We start from the raw sequence: 23,078 nt of genomic DNA, 5'->3' as shown, positions 1-23,078 counted from the left end.
AAGTGACCTTGCTTCTGTGCCTGGCTCTGCTGTTTCCATGCAGCTGGAAGCAGTGACACTTTCACCTCAGTGGACCCACAGGTTTGTTTTTGCAGAGGCAGATGAGGAGTGGACAGAGCCCAGCTTTGCCCTGGCAGCAGACTGTGACCATGTCCCTGGGTGCTAGTGGGAAGGTCGTGCTGCATCATGCTCTGGCCACCAGCTCTGGGTTTTGTGAGGCTTAAACCAGTTCCCTCTGCTACAGCCTACATATGGCCCCAGCCATGGCTACTTGGCCATCCCAAAAACTCTTTGAGAAAAGCAAACCAAACTGAACACAACATTCTGATGTGGCTGTTCCCCTTTTCTATGCCCTGTCTTGGGGACAATCCTGGGCTGATTTTGGAAAGGGGTTAGAGGTGTTTTTCCTTGCATGCCTCAGGCTAACCAAAGCCACTGCTGCACATCTGCAGACAATGGGAAATGAACCAGGGATCCAGCTGAAAGGACCTAACTCCCAAAGCCAGAGTGGTATAGTTAGAATGCATTCCAGCCCATTAATGCTCATCCAGACACATCTCCAGCTTTTTTATCACAGCACTGTTTGTCCTTTCCACTAATTTCATCAAATAACCAGCCATACAACACAGTCTGCTGTGCCAGTGAGAGCAGGCAGGCTCCAGCCTGACCCATGCTGCTGACTTCTATCGATTACTCATTAGCCGTGGGTGTGGTGCAAGGCGTTGAAATCATGAAACTCGCTACCCATGTAGGTCTGCACCGGTTTCTGGTCCCTGGGCAGTTCTTTGCCCTTGAATTGGTCTTGTAATCTGAATTATCAGGTTTATAGAAGAAAAATTGAACAATCAGTCCAAGTATGAACTGCCTTGAACTGGTTTTCTGCACTGGATTACACTTCAAACATTGCAACAGCTTTGAAATCCTCTTGATTTTCCCTGTAAGAAAAAACAGTTCTGAGTAAGTTGCTGCTAATTGTGTTGGGAGGGTTTTATTTGTATCTCACTCTCCCAAAACCCAAAGAAAGTAGCATATGAAATAAGATACTTTTTCAGTGCTTTCTCCTCCGGACCTGAATGATGAATTACAAACCAAATTTAATCTGTGTGATACAGTGCAGCATTACACTGTTTACTTCTGCACTTTTACAAGAATAAATGATGCAGAAAGAGGGCAGGATGATCAAAGCCTGAAAAAAGAAAAATAACACCAAGAGGCATTTGTTGCAAAAGCATTACTATTTGTAGAAGCTGTTGAGAACAAGAGTAAAACACCGTTAGCTTGGCTAGGAAAGTTCATCTTCCCACATGAAGTGACAGGAAGGCAATGGGTGGTACTGCTGTAGCCTGGAGTGATATCTCTGCCTGGATCAGCTTAGGAGCTTCATCCTCTGAAGCATAATCACAATGTGAACGCCCACACTACCAACAGCTTTGCACAAACATCAAGCAAGTACAGTTTGTTTCCAGGAAAGCCAAATGCACAGGTATATTAAGATATTAATGGACTCCTTCTGCTAAAATAGGTCAGAAGGAAAGAGAAAGACTCCTGTCTTCTCTAGTTCCGAACATATCCCTCTTGAGTACTTTTCTGGGGAAAGGGCAGGGAAATAATGGCCCTTCACTGTGCTGTGTGAGCTGGCCTTCACTCTCAGCAGTTTCTGATCAGCAACACAGATTGTTCAGCACTGAACCAACATAAAGCACATGAACTTGAATGCCTGGATGAGTCATTTGCAAATCTGTAAGCACAATGAGACAGCAGTAATGAAAAAGTGAGAGCTCAGAGAGTACCCATTCTGTGAACTGAGGGATTCCTGTGGTGTTGATTAGGTCTTGAACATCCCACAAGGTCCTATGCCTCTCATACCCTGAAAATCAGAGTAGCTGCATGGAAAATGCTGAGTTCCAAGAAATGCTCAGCTTGTGGTACTGGGTCTTTAGTGCTCCAAGTGTGCAAACCTCTCTCTGTGCAACTATGGCTGGGATGGGGGAAAGGTTTTGGTACTATGTCAATCTAGGGAGGTTATCAGCCCCCATACTGTGTGTTTGGATGGAACCAGGTAGGCATGAATTATGTATGGTTGGTGTGTGCATAGTCTTGTGGACAAGTATCCATGTCCAGCAGACAGGGAGATGCCTGGCACAGCATGGACAGTTGTGTCTATCCAGGTGTTGCTGTGGGCAGCTTGGAGGGTAGCGCTCATGACCCTCGCCAGACCAGGAGGATAGATTAGATTATCCAGAAGGATATTTAGGAAGACTGATGCTAGTAACACTAAATATGTGCAGGGAGTATTGGTGCCTCTGGTTCTTCAGCTGCAAGCCATGACCAAATCCATTAGATACCATAACTTTTCTTGAATTAAAAACAATAATTCGTCACCAATTCTTGCTGTAACAATAATGACCTGTTGTGAAATACTGACGATTATTAACGTCATTGTTTGCAGGAAACTGGACTATGGTTTTCACGTGACAAACCCAGCCCACTGATGTCCCCACATAGCTTATTTTCTAGTGAGATTGAAGAGGGGAATAATTGAGCAAGCCACAGTAGTCTGTGACAGCCCTGCTACAAGTACCACCTTGACTTCTGCCCTCTCCCTGTCTCCGCAAGGGGATGTTAACTCTGTAGGCTAAGTATGATGGATTAAGAATGACTACCCTCAGTGGTCTTGTTGATGCTTTTGCTACAAAAAATTCCTTTCCTCTGGAATTGTGAAAGTGGATACAAGATACAAAGGAAAATGAATAGCAATGTCTCTTTACCCTCCAGTTGTTGGCAACATATACCTACCTATGTGGGCAGCTTATTTCAATCTGCCAAGCTGCCCACATGGATTGGTGCTCATGTGGCCCAGCTGAGTCTAAGTTATTACTTTCATGAAGAGTGACCTGAAGTAGTTGCAGTGCTATGGGAAATTTTTCAGACTGCTCTGGGAGCTCAAAGTCCTGAACAGGCTGTGTGTGGGAGGGAGACTTGGACATGATGGACAATAAAAGATTGGCTGCTGCACAGGGATAGGGAATCATGAACAAACTGATAATGCAGTCTCTTCAGACCTCCCTATTTCTGGACTTGTTACGGTTTGCAGTGCTACAGGCTAAATTTGGTCATGGGACTTCTGTTTGAGCTGTCCAATTAATCTATGAGTTCTACACTTCATGGCTGAGAGCTCTGATCTGCAAGAGAGTAGAAAACCACTAGCAAGAACAACAACTGTCAGCATGCTCATCAGGAGGGACACACTTAGGAAACTCATGCTGAAAATGCAAGTGTCAGCACCCTGGACCAAGCATCCCAGTGGGAAAGGGTAAGAAGATGATGTCCTCTGTGTATGAGGTTATAGGAAAGGGGATTTGGGAGAGGGGAAAGAACTGGTCTTGAACAAAGACCAACACTCCCACAAGCTGAACCTTGGTTTTCCTGATCAGTCTGGAGATGCTCCATTTTCTGCTTTGATGGCTCAAATCAGTTTGTTTCAAGCATTGCTTTAGATTTGTTGCTGATGGTTTTTTGGGGTGGAGTGGAGCAGCTTCTGGACACCTCTAAGAAAACTAATTTTCAAGTGTTGCTTCCTCACCCTGGTGTGCAGGCCTTGGCTTTGAAGCTGTTTCTGGCTATTTGGTCTGGCTCTGCTTTACTTTTGCAGTCAGGGCTGATTACAGCAAATCCCAGATCTTGAATCAGGGCAAGTTTTAATACTGTACAGGCCTTGTTTATGTAACAGCTCCCATCCCTCAGGGATGAATCCAGGACTTGCAGCACTACTAGCATTAGCTGCTGCCAGTGGAGCTAAAGATGTAACTCCTCTGGCTGGTAGCACCAGTACATTTATAGCCTTTAGAACAAACGCTGGAGGAGACTTGTGACACACTAAAAAGTGGGTTATGCCTACTTAAGCATTTCATGCCACTGCTGTACTAAGGGAGAATGTACTCATAGGACCACAGGTGTGAAAACATTCCTGATGCTGCTGCCAGCCCATTGCCCAGAGCTGAGTGGAGTGTACACATCATTACCTACCAGCAGTTTTCTACTATCACTCAGGTCCTCCCTTTTACTCTCAGATCTCCTCCAGCACTGAAGAAATAGAGGACAGAACAAGTGTAGGCAGGGCTCTGGCTCCCTTGGCTTAAACAACGGTCTCTGCTCATCTTTCTGAACACATTTTGTAATGACTTTGGCATAATGGAGGTTTATATTCTTCTTCCTTTCCAGGCATGTGATGCAGAGCCTTTGGGCTTCAACCTATCAGCAGCTAAAAAAACAGCCAGCCACCTCCAAAAAACATCTCTGTTTGCCTCCACAGCCCAGGGGCCAAAGGCATGCTCACAGTCAGAACAATTTCAGGTCAACACCCTAAAATATCAGTGATTCACCTTGAAGCTTTAACACAGTTTAATTTTCTCCATCATTCATGCTTTGTCATTTTTGTTTACGCTGTTTAACTACACAGCTCAGTATTTGAACAACAACTCACCCCTGCATTCCAGTATGTTTGGTGTAGACAAAGGTCAGTTTAATGACTGTTCAGGGACTTACTGTAAATTGCCTCCTGGCTTCTGTCTTAAAATCCACATTTTGCTGGAACATAGCATTTATAAAGCATGAAGTGCACCTTGAGTGCCTTCCCCAGCAAAATGTCAGTCCAACCAATCTGAAACTGCATGATTTCGAGCCCTGGGGAAGAGTCTGCAGAAAAATACAGCAGCTGTATTTGTTCTTGGCCACTGTATCAGGGCAAGGTATGTCTGTCTGTCAGTTTCCTTGTCCCAAAATGTTAAGAGCACCTGCAATAGAGCTGATTCTCATTTTTTCCAGAAATAGAGTCAGAGGTCTGCAGGATGTGTGATCATGTATGTCAAGGAACTCTGCAGGGATTTTCTGGTACCTTACGGGTGTCCTTGGATTGTTACTTGTATGGCAACACCTTCTACCTGCACCTCTGGCTTGTGGGCTTGGAAGGAATATTCCGTCCCACTTTTATTTCCAGATTCCCATCTCCCTTCTTTACCTGAGTTCATTTCAGCATTTCTATCAAACTGACTCTCACAAATATTCCTGACAGGAGAGCAAGGACTGCGGTGCAAACAGGCACTCGTTACATAAACCACTTAAATGAGACATCAGCCAAATCTGGCTGGTGGAAGGAAGATGTCAGCTGAGGACAGGGTATTTAAACGCAGCAGGGGAGAAGCTACAGCTCAGGGTTTGTTAAGGATATTTACGGCCCTTTGTGAGAGGAAACGCAGCTCTGTCCATCTCTTCACTGACTCCCCTGAGGCGGGGGCTGGACACCCTGTGTCACACTCTTTTGGGAAGCAGGACTGCTGGCCCTCAGCCACACAGGGACATACAGCCGCAGCTTCCATCCCTTTCAACCGGCAAAGCTTGGCTGTGAAAGCCCTGGGACAAGCTCCCCGTCCCTTTAGGTGGTCTGAGGGAGCTGGAAGGGCACAGCTGGGGCTTGGCAAGGGAATCATGCCCGACTCCTTGGGAAGCGCGTCGCGGGCCTGCGGCAGTGGCTGCCGCGGCTCAGGAGCCGGTACTGACTGCGGCCCCGGCTGCGGCCAAGGTTAGGCCCCGGATAAGGGCACGCCGCGCTTTCCCCGGCCGAGGGACTGTAGATAACCGGCAGCCAGTGACAGGCTGGTGCGAGCCGCGGCCGGCCGGGAGGGACGGACACCGAGGCCGCCACTCGGGCTCTGTGGGCCAGCACCGGCCGCCGCTCCGCCTCTGCAAACCGGGCAGCGCCCTGCTGCAGCCCCCGCTGCCGGGAGCGCCGCGACGGGGCAAAACCGAAACACCCCTGGCCTTTTCCAGCACCGAGCCAGCCCTTCGGCTCCGTGTGCGGTGTCTGAACAGAGCTGACCCCAATTCTTCCCACCGGCAGTGGCTCGGTGGAAGGAGCTGTCCTTCCCGCACTGCACGGTACCGCCCGGTACAGCACGGCTCAGCACGGCACTGCGTTGTGCTGCGTTGCATTGCACTGCAATGCATTTCGCTGCCGTCCTCCCGAGCGGTGAGGAGCGGAGCGGAGAGCTGCGGTGCCGGAGCGATGCCCCGGTGCGCCCGCCCCGCCGCAGGGCTGCCCCGGCGGGCGGCGAACGTTCCAGACCCCCCACGCTGCGGCAGCGGCGGCGGGACGGGGCTGGGCGGGGCGCGGCGGGACGGGGGCACGGGCCAAACGGAGCTCGCCCGCGCGAGGCCTTGAGGGAAATGTAGTTCACTGTAGCAGTCAGTGAGTGTCCAGCTCTGAGGAGCAGACTACATCTCCCATGGGGCGCCAGGGAGTAGCGGCCGCCGCAGCGCCCGCCCGCAGGCGCAGTAGGGACGCCGGAACCGCTATAAGCGGCGTTGTTTGGGTTCGCGGCCGTGGAGCGGAGAAGCTGCGGCGGGGCCGTCGGCGGGCGGAGGTGAGCGGGGCTGGTACCGGGGCGGGTGAACCTTTGTGTGGTAAGGAGGCGGCTTTGCTGTCCCCTCTCCTGTCAGGAGCCCGGTCGAGCAGTCCCCTCACCTCGTCCCCGGTGAAGGGGCTGCGCGGTGCCCCCTCCCGCCGCGCTCCGTCCCGCCTCAGCTGCAGGCGGGGGGCACCTGTCCTTGGGCGGGGCGGTTCCCGTCTTTACGCCAGTGCGGCGAAGACACGGGGAGGCGGGGGAAGAGCAGAGGGGGGCTCCCCCCGGGTTGCTGGGGGATGCCTGGCCGGGGGGGCTGCCCCGCATCCCCGCCGCGGGAGGGACGCGGAGCCCGCGGGTTCAGCATCCTCAGCCCCGCGCTGCCGAAGGCGGCGATGCGGCGGCGGCAGAGCCGTGGCAGCCCCGCGCACCCCGGCAGAGCTGCTGGTGCAGTCTGACCAGCGTAGCGCAACCAGGCGTCTCCCACCGCCTTAGCTGAAGGCGAGCGGCAGAATGCAATAAAGCGGAGTTATAAAACAGAGTCTCGCAGTGGGGAGTGATTTTGTCTTCCGGACTTTGGTTCTCCTTCTGACCTTTCAGTGCAGTTTGATAGACTGGGTGGAAACCTGCAGCACTGAAGGTGTGACTCATTCCTGTGCATGCCTATACTTAATTATAGCTCAAACCTATGGAGTAAGTGAGCAGTGCTATAGAGAAGAGATGTAGTTTTCTCTTGAGTGTTTATACTGACTAATTTTATCAAGTCATCTCTCTAGAGGGATTGGTTTTGCAAAACTTTGTACCGATAAATTATTGGATGTATGCAATTTCAGACTCTTTACAAAAGATTTTGGAGAATTGATCTTCCTGAAAAGTTTCTCAGGGTTTCAGCTAAATGGTGTAGCTATTACTTTAATCTGTCAGATTGCATAATTATATTTCAGAGATCTAAGGAAGGAAGTATGACAGCACTCTAGTGCATTGAGGATCATTGTACTATTTGATTACCTCAGGGTATGTTTAAACTAGTTCATAAGAAGTTAGTTTTGTGTGGACTTTGAAAGTCATGTTATTATAGTTCTGTTGTACTATAACTCATTTTGCTTACTGATTTTTATTCAGAAAATAAACTTTAAAAATGGGTGACTAAAAGTAACTGGTGTATTGGGCACAGCCCATAATGAAGGGGAATGTATTTATTTTTCAGACACTTGAGGTGAAAATACACGTGTAAACCCTGGCGTTTACAGAAGATGAAAGACATCGACATAGGAAAAGAGTACATTATACCCAGTCCTGGGTATAGAAGTGTGAGGGAGAGAGCTGACTCCGTGCAGCACGAAGAGCAGGAAGAGTCTAATTTTCAGCATTCTAAACTTAAGGTCAGTTTCTTTTTCATTGTTTATTTTGCAGTCTTTATGCTTATTAAATTGCCTGCAGCAGCCTTTTTGCTGTGCCAGCGGTATTATAGATTTGCTGCATTGAAGGTCACTAATGAGTATTGCCTATTGTGTGGAAGAGGTCATTCCAAGGGGTGCTGTAGCTATTTTGTTAACAGGTCTGAGCACCTAGTAATCATTTTTCACTTTGAAATGTGACTTTTCAGTAACATTTGAACAAAAGTTTTTCTAGTATTCAGATATTGATGTGAATCAAGAAACTTTTTTAAACCTTTGTGTTTTAGAGAATCATTTCAACCAAGCAAGAGCAGTGAAGAACTTGGCACAAATCATGCACCATTCAGTGCTGGCAGCTGAAAAAACTCATAATCATGCTGTGGTCGTTTCAAGGATTAATTTTCTAAAACAGATGTCTAGTTTGCTCTAGCAGCGTGACTTTTTTACTTTTCCCCTCAGATGAAAGTAATTTTTATTGAACACTTTCTTGAACATCTGTGTATTTAACATGGTGAGGTACTGTCATAATTCTACTTTATTTAGAGAGCTGGGTCTTGAAATAACTACTGGCTTAGAGCTAGCCTGTCATTGTTCAGAGCTTCTAAATTTTACAGCTTGTTTGCACTGCAAAGAGTGCATATACTACCAAGTGCTATAGAGAAAGAAAAGGCTCAGAGAAATGGAAACAGCCACACTGGTGAAAGATATGGTCAGAAACCAATAACCCCTGCCAGCTGAAGAAGGTTAAACATATTCCAGTGCTAGCATTCAGAGCAGCTAATATTTTCTTGCATATCCTGTTCTTGACCTTTTCTGAAATACTCCAAGGACTGTTATATATTTACACACAGACAAACACACTGTAGGTTTTTCTGAAAACAAATAAAGTTAACCATGCTTCTGTCTGATTTTTGCAATGATGGGTTCCTTGTAGATATGCTGCTGGTCATTCCACATAGATTGCCTATGACAAGACTGCTGTGAGAGGGTTGGAAATAGGGGAACTTGCTGTATCTGTATGGAGGAATTGTAAAGACCTCTGAAAAACCTTAATCTTTGCTGTGTTATAATAGATGCTGAGATACTCTCTATTTCAGCTGAAGGCTTCCCTTGTTTCACTGGGTTTGAGGGGCTCCCAGTGCTGCACTGCTGGTTTTTTGTGACTGGAGAGCTGAGCTCTGCAGCAGGCTGAGTGCAGCGAGTGCTCACAGGCCCTGCAGCTCCAGTGTCCCCACAGGCTCTATGACTCAGCACAGTGCTGCTGACGGTGTTTGAGCAAGGTGGTGTCTGATTGCATTAGAGCAGGCACTGATGCAGAACCAAGAGCCCTCCAGAGTCATGGTGCAGATTTTTGACAGTCTTTATTATCTTGGTGTCATGGGCTTGCCACTGACCCTACCCTGTCCAGTAGCAAATCTGCTCTGTCAAATTACTGGTGACAACAGTGATGCTGTTGGCTGGAAGCTCTGTTTCCTGACCCGTGGCACTGGAATTCAACAGCAATCATTGTATGTTGTCTCTCTCTTTTGGTCTGCATCATCTAATCAGGGTTTAACTTTTAAAGGAAACAATCCTTATCTTACCTGTACATTTTTAATTAAATGAAATCACAAAGCCAGCATATTTGTGGAATCTTTTGTTTTTTTTGGGGTTTCGTTTTGGTTTTTTTTCCTTTTGTGGAGACTGAAAGTAAGCCAAGTCCTGCATATCTGTACAGCCTGGCATGAAAATCTCTAACTCTGAGGCAGCTTCAGGTCATCTTAACTCAGTTGCTGGTCTTTTTTACCCTTCTACCCCCACCATTTGATATGCTGCCTATGACTACAGGGATACACACAGATAATTGATTGCAAAACAGGGATGCTGTGAACTTGTGATTACTGATGTAAGAAAAGGGCTTACCCAAGTTCATACCTTGAACTTTATCTGGTTTGTTCTCTTTGAGTAGAAGAATGAACTAAACTTGTTTTGCTAATGGAATCTTCTGGTTCTGAAAAGTTACCCACTTTACTTGGTAGTTACCTTCTTCAGTATGCCAAGGTTGTGTTAATTTCTAGCTCAGACATTGGTACCATTTTTGTTTTGCTAGCCTTGCAGCTCAGGTGTATCTAGTCCACAGACATAAACAGCTCTGAATTTGTTGCTACATGTCAGTGAGATTAAATCCTGCTTGCTTGCAGAGTACTAAGGTTAAGCAAAAGGAGCTGTATTCATAACACCTTATCTAAGTTGGGTATTCATGTTTGTGTACCAAGTTTTTCCCTTTCTAGTTGAAACAAGCTCTGGTTTCAGCAGCGTACTTGGCTTAGGGAAGAGCAAAGACTTCCCTTTTATAAGGCTGAACTTTGCCTGTATGGTTAAGCACTTTCCCTCTGTGTGTAAGAAAATGGTAGAAGCTGTAAAGAAAGTGATGTTTCAACAGAAGAGACGGAACTTTGTCCTTAGCTACTTTGTATCTTTTATGGAACCTGGATTGGGTTAGATGCCTAAATCAGGCTCCTGACAGAACATGACAGAGGGCTGATGTGATGAGGGAAGCAGCTCAGATAGAGGGATGAGGTATAGTGGAACTCTGTTATTTGGACAGCAGAGTCCAGTGTACCATCAGTAGAGATGTGGTGACTCTCAAATTTCTCATAGAAAATCTGGATCAGGATTTGAACTAGGTTGAGCAGAAAATGACTAAGCTGTAAGCATGATCTGTATTGCCAGGAACAAGCTGCAAGCAGATGTAGGCTGTTATTTCACCACTAACTTTAGATCTTTGTGGAATGCAAGTTTGATATTGTTTTGCAGAAGACTTTCACTGCATGAGGTAGACTGCTTGCTATCATGGTACACTTATAGGGTGAGGTGGAATCCTGTATGCTCAGGATGATAGTCAAGGGCCACTGGTTCATTGCCAGTGGTGATGACCACTTCTGGCAGGGCTACAAGTACATTTGGCTGATCAATAATATGACTCATTGGGTTTTTTTGTTGCCTATATTGCTGCATTTTCTGCATCCTTCTTAACTTGAAGCAGACAAGTCTAGTTGATTTTCTGATCATGATCTTTGTAGGTGAAAGACCTGCTTTACTATTGAGCCATGGTCCCAGAGCTTTTTTTGTATGTCTCTTCTTTGCATTGCATAAAGGATATATTCAGCTTTCCATTTGCTGTCTTGAAACCTCCATTCTTGTGTTTATTTCCTGCTGAAAGGATGCTGTTTCAAACTAACACAAATGTGTTCATGACAATAGTGAAAAAGGACTTGCAATTCTTTCCTTGGAAGCTTAAATGCTGCTTGGTCACAGCTTGAAAGATCACATCTTTGAAAGACAGGAGCTTTTCAAATAGGCTTCCTGGAATCATAATTGAAATAATTCTGCAGTATAAGTAGGTCTAATCCAACATTTCCTGGTGCCTAATGGGAATGTTGCTATAGAAATATGGACGTTCAAAATAGGCACTTTGGAACTGAAATTCAAGAAAAAAATTATTCCGCTTGTGAATACTTATGAGTATACACCTCATGAGTAAGTGTCTGCAGTGTGTTCTGATAACAATTGATTTTTAAGTCTTTGGAGACCTTAACGTAGCTTACAAAACAGTCTTAACTACATGTTCCTGCTGCATAGTACCATACTAATTGGGCTTATTGTGTGTGGGGACATGCCTCTCCTGGAGAACTTGTAGGTGCACTTGCTGCCTAGCACTACAGTGAGTGGTCTTAATCTGTAAAAGCTGTTACATGACCAGTGAGTTATAATTAAGGGATGTTTTGAAATATAGATTTGTACTTACACCTTTAGGACTTTCTGTTCTCAGAATGTCCCTATGTCCTTCAACTTGCAGCTGAAGTAATTATGTGTAGTTTTTCTCATGGAAGCAGTGTGTACTGGGGAGGACAGACCCTGCTGTGTCCATGAAATATGCTATAAAATGACAGGCAAGGAAGAGAAATAATTCGTTCTTGAAATGCTTTTGGAATAGGCTTGTCTCAAATGTAGATTTTGTGTTTATTTGATGGAATAGCAGGCAATGAATTTTGCTTTCCTACCCCATTACATTTGCAATAGAGGAGGATATGAGAACAAGCTGCCTCTACAATATACATATATAAGAGCTTATGAGAACTCAATCCTTGGAATTTGAGTTCCTACGTTAATGATTCTATGGCACTTATTTACAAATTGTACACCAAGCTGCAGTTGGTTCTGGCTGGAATATACTGTTCAGGATGCAGTTTTTGCTGCTGAAGAATAATGACTGCATCTGTGGTAAATCTAAAGTGCAAATTGCTGCATTTCAAGGCACCAGCCAGGGGAACTGTAGAGATGGCTTCAGACATGGAGGAAATGTGTTGCTAACTTTAGCTATCAGAAGCCCTACTAATATTCCTGTCTTTACCTTGATCTCTTGTTTTTCAGGTTTGTCTCTGACATCTTTTGCCCAAGACAGCAGGGAATGTGATCATAACTTGCCGGAATTGATTTAAATCCTTCAAGCCCTGATAGCTTTGAAGTGATTTATCACCGAGTATTTAAATAGATCAATTCTGCCTCAACGTCTCTGAAGCATCTGAGTGTCTGAGTCAACTGAACAACAGGTTAAAAATAGGGGTGTGAGTGTATCCTGGGTACTTCTGCCTTTGAACTCCATGCTTAGAGCAGTCCTAGACAGCTTAACTATAAACTGTTATTTGTAGCTGAAGCTGCTAGCTGTGTCTGCGTTTTTCCAGATGACTGCATATTTTTGTAACCAAGTAAACACTTCTTTTACTTCAAGTCAAATGAAGGCAAAATTTTAAAATCTGTTTCTTGTAGCAGCTCTATTATCTTTGAAAACTTCAAACCCAGACTAGGTGAAGAAGTAAACATTCGTGATACTTTCTAAAGATGCATTAATTCCATGATATCTCCAAAGAACTGTAATTACATGATTGTAACTATTGGTTACAATCATGTTTTGTTAAGTTGTTTTACCACTGAACTTCTGCTGGTAAAGCAGTCACTGACAGCGTGATCACAGAATCAAGTTACTCTGTCAAGGATCATTTGATAGAAGATCCTAGAATTGTCTGTTGGTGTATGTTTTAGAATGACCCTCTAACCACACTGAAGAAGGGATATATCTCTACCTTGTCCTCCATTCCTAGGTGAACATATCACTTTCTGAGAAAGGAGCATATCCACTGCCAGTCATGTATCAAAAGTTTATCTGACACTTGGAGTGGGGCTTATGGTATCAGAGAACCCTTCCACTTACAAGAAGGGACAAAAAGGCAAAATCTGTTACTGGGCAGAGACATTTTCTGGAGGAGCATTGATATTCTGGATAATTCACTGCTTCCATTGGAACTTGACTGCCTTCCTTAGTGCACAGCCATCTTCTGTCTAGGTCTTAGCCACATTATAAAATCTCAGCTCAGACCACATGCTGATATTGTCTTTGACTACTGTGGATTGCTGTTCCTTTGTTCAGAGCAGATTTCTGTATCAGCCTGCTCATGATCAGAAGTGTGTAAGGAATAGATTAGCTATGAGTGAAGGAAATCTTGCAGTATCTTTTTCATTGTAATGTTCTATTTTAGTGCTGCGGACATTCTGCTCTATGGCTGCTTCAGAAACTCAGTGTACAGCTGTAAGAGTTGCCAGAAATATTTACTGCTTCTATCCCAAGCTATTGGTGAACTTAGCTTGAAGCAAATTAAAACTGACATATATGTGTGGGGTTCTGATGTCTTGGGACACTGAGATGGTTATTAGTTTTTGAAAATTTGTATCCTAGTGATAAGGAATAGTCACTTGTGTGCTGAGCCACAGACGGCAAACAAGCTGTTCCACAAACAAAATCTGTGTTTCAGTTGTTTTTGAGGATGAAGGTTAAGGAATTTCAAAGTCAACATGTTTAGAGCCCTGAGATGTTTAGTTTGAGTTTCCTAGTTTACTGTTTGCTTTTGGAAACGTGTTTGTACAGGAAGGTGAATTCAATACAAGATGGTTGTATTAGGCTTGATAAATGCTGTGGTGTCAAAGCTTCTGCTGGCACTCATTGGTGACTACATTCAATATGAGTTTAAATTCACGGCCTCCCTGGATATTCCAAGTGTACAAAATTCACCTGTGTAGCTTCTGTTGTGACCTGGCTTAGGCATGGCCTGAATAAAGATTGCTAATGAAGAACACCCCCAGAATGTAGCAGGGTGGTTCAGTAGAGCAGAGCTAGCAAGGCAGGAGCCAAATTCTCAGCTTGTGCTGTGCTAGGTTGATCTGCTTAGTGAGGAGTTTGTTTCCCATCTTTGTAGTCAGAGATGTGTAGGGTGCCAGTTCTAAAGCTGGTTGTTTCCAGTTCCACAGGAGTTTGCTGTCACTGTGCATGAGCTATGTAGCTCTGGTGCTGGATGATCAATGCATCCATGGGCTGATGCCCAGCCTTAGTTCTGAATGAATCCTAGAACCTTTGCTTACAAGATCATGAATACTGGTTTTAATGCAAAACAAAAGACAGGGATTAATGGCTACCACAAGCCTAAGCACATGCACAGCTGCTTATCAGGTGCATTCATAGCAGCTACAGTTGCAAAATTCTAAAATAAGTGCTTCATGCCAAACTCTGTATTTCTTGGATTGCAGGAATAAGTGGATTTACTAGGAAAGAGTTGAGAGCATCTCACCTCAAAGCTGATGCTGGCCAGCATTCAAGGGCAAGGTAAAATAAGAAATATTCCTGTAAGAAGCTGATATATCTGTCCTCACCAAGGACTTTCTGTGCCTCAAGTCAAAGTGCTCAATATCTGTGACTAAAATATTCAAGCTTACCAGATGTACGTACCCTGACCTTGTTTGGCTACAGAGCCTTGATATCAGTACCAAGCACTATTGGGAAACTTCTGCTTTAATCTGAGGATGCATAAACTCAGGCTAGTTTTGAAACCATGACTTCAATGTTAATACAACTTCTGCTAATTCTGGCCCAGAAAAGTAACAGCAGATCTTGTGTAATCAATCACATGTAACTGTTAAAGTGAATAGCTGGACTTCAAGCTTTCCCATCTCAGAACTGTTGTGGTAAATCAGCATGTTTCTGAACACTTAATTTGTATCTTTTAAGAGAAATATGTCACAGCTGTACTTATTCCTGCATTTGGCTATGTGTTTGGTACTGTGAAGAGCTGTTCTTCCAGGTAGCAGAAGCTGGGAAGGCAGCAGAGACATGAGGTTTCATGCATACCCTTCTTTTCAGGAGGTTGAAGAAAATGGAGTCTCTGACTTCTTGACGTGGTTCTTTTCAGCAGTTCTGGAAATTGTAACCATAATTTCTAGGCATCTGACACTATCTGTTAGTCTCACCTTGATGCTGTGTCAATTCCGTTGTGCTTTTTGCACTTTGCAATCAACGTGTGCAGGTGCCTAAAGGATCAGTGCCTCCTTCCTCACACCCACTGTCTCTGATCTAGCCCAGTGCCTGCCCTTTGCTGCCTCAGCGTCAGGGAGACAGCTGGTACGGGTGGATGATACATCAAACTAGTCTTAAATAGGCTCATGTTTTAATCAGACTGGGTATTATAAAGTATCCTAGCTACAGAGAAGGCTGGGAGCCTAATCCTGCAAATCCCCTTGTTAATATTTTTATAGATTGTGTACTGCATCAAAGGCAGTGAAAGGAGAGGAGAATTGTCTTGGTAGACTATAAAGTTCATAGTGCACTTGCTGCTTCACCAAACAACTGCAGAATTGATAATGTTAGGACCTATTAAAACCTATTTAATTTTCAAATGTTCTGGGGTTTGACTTGCAGTGTGGACAACAGTGCTTTAGGGGTTGCCTGTGCTACCCTTACTCCTTTCTAGTGGGAGTGTTCTTGGACTCAGAGGAATTTCTGGGAAGAATGTAATTACAATTTCAGAGAATCTTTTCTTAGACTCTTGTTTTATTTTAGTTGTGCTTAAGCTAAATGGAACAGTTGATTATTTTCTTCCCTTCCCCAGCCCATACAAACTAATAACTTATCTTGTTTTGCAACACCAATCTTTTAATGAAGTTTTAAATATTTTTAAATTGCTCTTCATCCTGGAGTTGTAATATGGAGAATGCTTTAAGCACTGAGCAGCACTGATGATATAATTCTCTTTTTCATCACATGCCCACCTAGTTCTGAGCTCTGCTGTTCTGATCTCTAGGTTTCCCATTTGTCTCCTTGCTGGGAGCTTTAAGGGCATGAGGAAGCCTGCTGAGCTCTGGCTGCTAAATGCAAGAGGTGGGAGTTCTGTTCTGCAGTGTTGCCAGCTCAGAGACCTTTACAACTTAAATCAAGCAATTTTAACTTTATGTAATAATAAGTCAATCACAGTAACTTTTGTATTCTATGTCAGGTGCAAGGATTAGTAAAAAAGTAGTTTTAGGTCTGTTCTAGTTTCCTGTCAGCTGCTGGTAGGACCAGAAGAGATGCAGCTTCTTCCCTGCTGTGATCTGAGCCCTGGAAGGTGTTCTGCCTTATGGAAGAAGGGACAATAGCTGTTCAGTGAGTGGAGTTTGGGTTGTATGCACATAAGATTCTTCATCTGCAAGATGAGTAAGGGATGGAAAAATCTATTTTACTTTGCCTCCTGTCTTGTCTGGTTTTGCAGTTGTATGATGTAACAGTTGTCAAACCAATAATTTACTACCTTCCTTCAACTAGGAGATTGTTATAGGACTGTGTGAAAGGCTAGAATCTCCCTGGGTGGCCTTCTTCCTTCCCACCTGACAGCTGCTCCATTTTTCTTTACCTGTTCCCCACCCTCAGATGCCCATGTTGCCTGCTTAGTATGTTTTCAGAAGTGTGCAAGTTCACATAGTTGAGTTTACTTGCCTTTCTGATTAGGGTTCCTCATACCATTCTTGCTTCCTTATGGAACTGCTGACATCACGTGTATATGACAGCTTTGTAGCTTGGCTCCTGGATGTCCTGCATTTTCATAACCTCGGATTGTGGATTTGGTACAGCTGTCTCTAACTTAATGAGCAAATAGTTTCCCCTTTGGAATTTCTCTCAAATTTCTCATAGAAAATCTGGATCAGGATTTGAACTAGGTTGAGCAGAAAATGACTAAGCTGTAAGCATGATCTGTATTGCCAGAAAAAAGCTGGAAGCAGATGTAGGCTGTTATTTCGCCACTAACTATAGATCTTTGTGGAATGCAAGTTTGATATTGTTTTGCAGCAGACTTTGATTGCATGAGGTAGACTGCTTGCTAATGTGGTACACCCTTATAGGGTGAGGTAGAATAATTTCCTCACCTTACTCAGGCTTTCTGTCATATGTCTTGAGCCAACCATGTAATCTTTCTGACTCTCATTACCTTAGTTGCTTACTATTGCTATGACCAATTTTTTGACAAGGAATTCATGCTAACAGGTGCTGGTATGGATTTTGTTGTTTTCCTGAGCTTTAGAAAGTCAGATGGGGCAGGAGCACACTTTGCTTTGTGGTAGCAGCACCTGCTGTGCTTCTCTTTCTCTGCCCCTCTGTGGCACACCCATGAAGGAAGATCATGTGTGCAGTGATGCTTCCTTGGGGCTCACCCCACTCTTGGGGATTGGGCCCAAGATTAAAAGTTTAACTGTTTTCTTAATCTGTTAATTCTTACAGTCATCTATTGGATTATATCAGCATGTATTCAGGTGTGTCAGAGCTTCATGGCATGTGGAGTGCAGAACTATTATGCTGTTATGAGATGCCTATGGCTGCAGAAAATTTATTTGGCATCCACCAGCTATTAATAAGCTGCTGGATCAATGATTGTTCTTGCCCTCTGTCATGTATTTAGTAAGCCATGATATGCTTATCCTATGTGAGTTTAATTATCCAGTATTTAGTGCATTTATGCATTTGAACCTTACAGTATCCTATGATAAAGAATTTTAAATTTAAGTGTGCCTTGTTCTTTTTTTGTAAGAACAGTTGGTGGTCATAGTTCTTTCTTCAGGCCTTCTGGACCTCTCAAATACCTGTACCTTTATTCCTTTCTTCTATCCAGCTGAAACATTGTAAGTTTATGCTATTCCAAGCTCCATTGTTATTACTGCTCAAGGAAAGTAAGTTTAATACCCTTTTTGAACTGAAGTGACAAGGAACACAGTCTGGTGTTCAAAAAGGATGCACACCCTAGGGGTTTTTAAGTGGTATGGTAATATTTTCAGCTTTATCCCTTGTGCCTTTTGTAACAGTTCTTCATTGTTTTTTTGACCTTTTGGTGCTGAGTAGTCATTTGCTGTTTTCAATAAATGTCTGAATAAATCTTCCTCTTCCATTTAGCAGTATCTGATTTAGGCTTGCTTTATTTCTGTGAGCATTTCTTTGGAGTTATCAATATCATGTTGTATCAGTCATTTCATTGCCTGTTTTGGCATATTAATAAGTTGATGAATTAGAAAAAGTGTATTTTAATTTATTTTTCATGTTTATTAGACTTCTATTTTAATAGCAGAGCTGGAGCCTTTTGTAGCACATTAGTAATGACTCAAGGCATTGGTTTCCAAGAAAACTGTGCACACATGCAGGCAATCAGAAAACCTAATCAGAAACCTAAATTAGCAGTGTTGGGATTGTTTTGGTTTTTTTTTTTTACTTCAGTCTTTTGTTCCTGAAGTGCATTGTTGAACAACTTAGGAGTTTCACTTCTTCCTGATAAACTCTGCTTTGAAGATTTTCTAATCTTCAAAGAACTACACAGAAGTGTAGAGTTGTTCTTAAATCTTAATTGTACAGTGGCGTGATGCATTATTTTCTTGATAGTCTTGCATGTGGGATTTTGACAGTCTTACCAAGATGAAGATGAGCAATGCTCTCAACGAGGGGTTTGTGCTTGTACTTGTCTCTGGGGCAAGACATTATAAAGGCCTTTCAAAGGCAGTGCCCTTGTCTTTATCAATGCAGCTTTTCCACATCTGCTGAGAGAACTCTCTTGAGCAGCTTTGGAGAGTTTAGTTATTTTTCACAGTGATTGTTTATGAATATTATCTTTGGACTGCCTAAACCCCCTGCAACTGTGCTTATTTATTAAAAAGCTATTCTTGTTTCTAAGTGGTGAAAATCTACTTTTATGCTCATCAACATACTGTTTTCTGTTTTGGAAGTTTTTAAATTTTTTTGCTTATAGGCTATTTTGTGTACTGTGAAAAGCAATGTTTATGCAACTAGCTTATGGCATCACTTGGAAACAAGTGTGTTATCAGCAACAAGATGTTTGGGCAGATCTGCCTGGGGCGTCTTGCAAGGGTGACACAACAAACCAGTTAAGAATTCCTCTGCTCTATCCAGAAAAGAGGTGATGCAGAACTCTTTCCTCTACTGACTCCTTTGGGATGTTTATGGCAGGTCCCTTACTAATGCTGATTTACACAGATTTAGTAAGGCAGTGTTGCCTTAGTGAGTCAGTAATTTAATATAAATTGAGTGAGAAGTCTTTTAATTCAGATTCCAGGTACTGTGTATTTTTGAGTCACTCCACTTGTCATAAGGTTTTAAGATTCTTTTGTTTTTGTGTTATTTGGCTATCTTTTGTTACCATAGCTTTAGGTGATAGCTTAGCAAATATGTTTTTTGAGATAGAACCATGGATTGTTGACAACATGCTTAGGCACTATTTAAGTACATCAGTTAAGTAAATAAGGGACAGATTTGATATTATCGGTTTCCTGTTCTCATCCTTCACATGGGTGGAAACAACATCTTAATGTGCTATATAATTACATGTTAACAAACTACAGACAAAGCCTATGATAAATGGCAGTATTTCCAAAAACAATTATATGACTTGGAAGTCAGGAACCAAATACCTGCATTTTGTGTTTGCTGGAGGCTACAGTGTGTTAAAATTGCTTCTTTTTAAGGAAATAAGCTAACTTGGCTCTGGTAAGTCAACTAATAAAGGCAGAGTCATAGTATCTTTGTAAGAAGAAATGTGTTGGTCTTTTTTTCTACAAAGTAGCTCAGTTGCAATAAACTAGAATACAATCAAGTAACATGGTCCTGCAATAAATGGTGCATTAAGTTAGCAAAACCAGTCAAGGGCCCTCTGCCAGTACAGGTAACAGGCTCATCTCCTCATGTAGTATTGGCACATCTGGATGTTCTTCAAAAGATCTGTTTGAACTCTGCAACGTTTTGACTACCATGTGTCACTGCTGTTTCTCCTCTTGGATTAGCATTTAAGTCTGTCTTTCACTGAGGCTGTGGAAACCCTCCCTGAGATAAGGTTTTGCCTTTTAAGTAAGCGGCTGTTACCAAAGTTGCTGAGCCATTGAGAAGCTGTGCCTGGGAGCAGAGAAATTTGTCATCTTTGTTCCATTTAGATTAGGGGAAAAGAGGAAAACCAGGAAACATGATAAAAGGAAGTACAATTCTGCTTAGTGCATATTTGTTGTTTCTTTATCTAATCCAAAGTGTTTTTGAAGAAGGAATTTTAGTAGCATTCTGAAAATACTTTGTATTTTCTGTGGATAAGAATATCTAAATTATACTAAAAGGGTGTAAGTTTATCAAGAAAATGTCTTAATTTCACTGCGTAAGTCAGTCATTGATTTCCTGAACTGATGTCATAGGTACTTCATGTTGTCATCTTTCTGTACTGTATTTCCTGTAGCAGGATTAGTCTGGTCTATCCATTTATCCTTTGAATGCACAGGCACAATACCGGTACTAATTCATGTTTTGCAAATTCAGCAGTCTAACACAGATGTAGAAGCTGTGCCTTCCATGGCTTTGCTGCCAGGATGAAGCCTGTGGTCTAAGACATTGAAATGACTGTGATTGTTGCACAATAATTTGCAGAAGAAAGAGGTGCAAAATTGCTGGAGATGGGAGTCATGGACTTCAAATGTAGTTTTGAAGTCTGAATCTGTTGTCTTTCTTGTAAAAGCAGATTGAATGCCAGGATGCCTTGGAAGCAGCAGCTCGGGCAGAGGGCCTGCCACTGGACACCTCTGTGCATTCCCAGCTGAGAATGCTGGACGAAGAGCATCACAAGGGCAAATACCACCATGGTCTGAATGCAGTGAAACCCATACGGACCACTTCCAAGTACGTCTTTAGGCTACCACAGAACTGATACAGCATTTGCTTTTCAAACCAGTCACAAAGCACAATCGCAGATGTAGGTCTGCTGACTGGTACTGGAAACATCAGAATTTGTGTAGCAAGTGTGGACCATTTGGTACTCTGAGTGCTTTCAATGAGAGGAGGCTTTGTTTTTCTTGAAGATTTACATTTCCTGTTTCCTTTTTCATTTGTTTGTGATTTTTTTTTAAATTCTTTTAGGCACCAGCACCCTGTTGATAATGCTGGGCTGTTCTCCTCCATGACCTTCTCCTGGCTCACTCCTTTGGCCCACAGAGCATACAAGAAAGGAGAATTGTTTATGGATGATGTGTGGTCTTTATCAAGGCATGAATCTTCAGATATCAATTGTAGAAGGTAAAGACATCTAGCTCGTCATTATTTTCTTGTTTCCATTTACTACATGTTAGTGCACAGGCAGTGGTATAGTGTTTCCCTAGAAGAGCAGCATTGACATTTTGTTTTGCCTTTCACACAATGGTGGAATTCACTTTTGTCTTTCAGAGACAACTTTCTTATGCAGCACAGTTTCTGTAGCCTTGCCAATTTCAGTGAAATTAGAGGATTATATCTTTAGGAGTGTCTTGCAATTCTTATTCTGATTTTGCATGTCTTTAATCTGTTTTTTTATTAAAACAATTTTTTTTTCTCAAGGCTACAGTGAAAAAAATCTTGTGCTAAAATGAGAAATAATACTGTCAGTAGCAAGGTGATTTGAATGTGGATCAGATCTTCTGATCAAGCTAACCTTCTGTGGTTAATGAGAATTTCTTCAGGTTTTGATTCTGCAGCTCTTCCGTCATTTCAGCAGAGAAAGGCTGTCACTATATTAAGATTGCCAAAGAGACTCCAGGCAAAGAAAAAGCATTGTGTTTTTCATCCCTCTGTCCTGTAGCAGTAATACATAGATATTTCTCTTTACCTCACAGAATGTATTTATTTCTCTTAATATTATTTTTTGTTGCTCTGAGCTAGGAAGCACTTAGAGTTTTAACAAAGAATTATCTATGAGACTATCTTTTCTCATGGTGAAAAATTTATGACATGAATAAATGTCATAAATCTTCTGGTTTTATTAGGCTGGAAAGATTGTGGCAGGAAGAACTGAAAGAAAGTGGGCCTGATGATGCTTCTCTCCGGAGGGTTGTGTGGATTTTCTGCCGCACCAGGCTCATCCTTTCCATAGTGTGTCTGATGATCACGCAGCTTGCGGGTTTCAGTGGACCAGTAAGTAATATCCATCCTTTTTTTAACAACCCCAGAGGGCTCCATCTCATGGCCAACTGTAAAATCTTAAGGTTTCATTGCAGAATGACTTAAATGTTTTGACTAGCTAGAAATTTTGGGGTAAAATTCAAGAGCAATTCAATAATCCAAGATAGGATTCCTACAGCTGATGGATCAGTTGCTGAATACCCAGGCAAGTTCTTGGAGAAGGGAGGGGGAGTTTAGGTATCCTGGAAGAAATGGACTTTTTGGCTCTTCTCTTTGGTTTTGAGTATAGTTTAAAGTTCTTCCCTAACAGCATAAGCTTAACTGCATAACTTGCTTTTTTCATAAGATTCTTATGTGCAGGTCTCCTAATTGTTTTTCTCTTTAAAATTCTGTAAATTTATCTTGGAATAAAATTCAGTCTGACAAAACACTAATCTTAAATTATTGGCATTAATAACAGTTTTCAAGAAGCGGACCGAAACATTTGTGAGAGCACTGCTTAAAATCTAATTTGAGCAGGTCTCAAGAAGTCTGTGGGCATAGTCTTTACTGATCCTACAGAGAATGGTCAGACAAGTTTCAGGTAGAAGTGTTAGAAAACATTGCTGCCTCTAGGAATGGCTGCTGTTTGTTGCTAAGGGTCGTATTGAAGATAACAACATGGGACTTGACATTCACACCATTTTTTGTCACCTGTTTGTTGCACGTGCTGTGCAGATTTAAAGTTGAAATTTTGACTAAATTTATTCTCTACACATTTCCCTTGAGGAGTAGGAGCAGTATTACTGCTAGTAGTACACGTTTCAGTGTGCTGGTAAGCTGGAGGTTCATTTCTTGGGTAAGTACGCTTGGGTGCACTGTTAGGTGAAATGTCTTTTTAAAATGTTTTCCTGATTTTAAATGTCTTATCAAAATGATGTTCTGTTTTTTAAGTCTTAAAGTTTGCTTTGTTTCATGTAATATGAATAACAATGAATGTTTCTG

At 42.8% G+C, this 23,078-nt stretch overlaps 1 protein-coding gene across 6 annotated transcripts in view; it reads left to right on the top strand.

Moving 5' to 3' along the window:
- The first annotated feature begins 6,335 nt into the window (after positions 1-6,335).
- ABCC5 (ATP binding cassette subfamily C member 5) overlaps positions 6,336-23,078 on the top strand; it is a 47,092-nt gene continuing 30,349 nt past the window's right edge. For 2 of the 6 annotated variants that reach the window (XM_014254337.2, XM_088060844.1), the window contains exons 1-5: positions 6,336-6,419; positions 7,606-7,780; positions 20,683-20,843; positions 21,081-21,236; positions 21,959-22,106. In XM_014254337.2, coding sequence (XP_014109812.2) covers positions 7,652-7,780; positions 20,683-20,843; positions 21,081-21,236; positions 21,959-22,106 — 594 coding nt within the window. In that variant the 5' untranslated portion in view covers positions 6,336-6,419; positions 7,606-7,651. Of the gene's footprint in view, positions 6,420-7,605; positions 7,781-12,208; positions 12,388-20,682; positions 20,844-21,080; positions 21,237-21,958; positions 22,107-23,078 lie in introns of those variants that run through there. The other 4 variants (XM_088060843.1, XM_005525024.3, XM_088060845.1 and 1 more) reach the window with 3 other exon arrangements.

Source organism: Pseudopodoces humilis, chromosome 11, assembly GCF_049639895.1.
Source record: "Pseudopodoces humilis isolate 2021_Gansu_Grassland_sample_001 chromosome 11, ASM4963989v1, whole genome shotgun sequence".
NCBI classification, from domain to species: Eukaryota; Metazoa; Chordata; class Aves; order Passeriformes; family Paridae; genus Pseudopodoces; species Pseudopodoces humilis.
The sequence above is the reverse complement of the archived record's forward strand: the minus strand, read 5'-3'. Positions and strand labels throughout refer to the sequence as shown.